Source organism: Cyprinodon variegatus, unplaced genomic scaffold (assembly GCF_000732505.1).
Source record: "Cyprinodon variegatus isolate N-32 unplaced genomic scaffold, C_variegatus-1.0 Scaffold732, whole genome shotgun sequence".
In the NCBI taxonomy this organism is placed as follows: Eukaryota; Metazoa; Chordata; class Actinopteri; order Cyprinodontiformes; family Cyprinodontidae; genus Cyprinodon; species Cyprinodon variegatus.
The window spans coordinates 117456-118725 of NW_015151185.1; the positions used below are offsets into that span (position 1 = coordinate 117456).

General features: G+C 50.9%; 1 protein-coding gene across 1 annotated transcript in view; it reads right to left on the reverse strand.

Moving 5' to 3' along the window:
* ak8 (adenylate kinase 8) overlaps window positions 1-1270 on the reverse strand; it is an 8380-nt gene that overhangs the window by 3522 nt on the left and 3588 nt on the right. The window contains exons 6-8 of the mRNA XM_015395261.1: window positions 1088-1169; window positions 941-1012; window positions 668-868 (exon numbers count right to left, since the gene is read on the reverse strand). Of these exons, the coding sequence (XP_015250747.1) occupies window positions 668-868; window positions 941-1012; window positions 1088-1169 (355 nt within the window). The remainder of the gene's footprint in view (window positions 1-667; window positions 869-940; window positions 1013-1087; window positions 1170-1270) is intronic.

Below are 1270 nucleotides of genomic sequence, written 5' to 3' on the forward strand. Positions count from 1 at the left end.
TTGTAACAACAGTGGTCGTGACCTGGATATGGTCGTGGGAACCACGAATGCTTTAACCCTTTATAGGGCAAGTTACCGTCGTTGGTCCCTTCCATACCGTTTATAAATAGAGCCCCCCCGTCCCTGAGTGAGGTCTAGAAGCACAGATCTATATCCAGCCATTCAGCAAAGCTACTGCTACATGGCTGCACATCTGATTTTGGCATTTGATCAGAGGCGGGGCCAGGCGGTAACCAATGAACAACGAGGCGGGGCTGAAAGCTGATAGGAGCATGAAGCTCAGGGTCAATCTGTTCCAACGGGAAAATTAACGAGCACAACATCTATAACTTCTAAATAAAGACAAACGATACTTTATAAAGAGTAAATTTATATACACGTTTAAGCCAGAATAATTAGACATTTAAATATATTTTCCCCACTCAGAGACACACCCACTGAGAAGCCCCCCCTGGTGGCAGCTCCACAGTCAGTCAGCATATTAACCCACCGCTGGTTAGAACTGAAGAAGCCTCTCGATATGAGGAGGAACATATTCTAGAAAACTTTACCTCCAGTTGCCTAAACTGAACTTTTTCAAGCATTCTATTAAATGTTATTCTATTTTATTCTACATTGTTCTACTCATGCGATCAGGCTCCTCCCCCTCCTCCATCGGAAGCTCTACCTTGTTTGTAGACATCAGCAGGATGTTGGTTTCCGTTGACGACCTGCAGGACGTGCTGATAGGCTGATTTCACAGCTGTGACCTCACAGCGGTAACGGTGTAGCTCGGCCAATAGCTGCTCGTCCGACAGGCCTCGCCCGGGCTGCAGGCGCAGAGCGACGGCTTTGTCGTCTGGAGGGATGAAGGCCTGATGGTAGACGTCTGCAGACAGGAAGTGGCGATGATCAGGTTCTGATCTGCTGGTGAGTCTGAGCCAGACTGAGCTGAACTCACCCCCGGTGATCGGGTCGATGAGCTTCCCTCGGTTCCTCAGCAGCAGAACATCCTCTGGAGTCTCCAGCATCACTGCCAACAGAGCAGAGCCTCTCTGAGCAGCTGCAGGACGGCCGTGCCGGGACGCCGTCCTTTACCGGTTCTTACCAACATGCTTTGGGAGGATCCCGGCCTCCTGGAGCTGCAGAACCTGCAGACGGGTCTGAGGGATTCCCTCCATCACCCAACCCTGGAACCCCAAACGGAACATCAGAGTCTGGACCAGAAGGACATCAGGAAGCTGGACAGACTGGAGGACAGACTGGAAGACAGACTGGAGGACAGACTGGA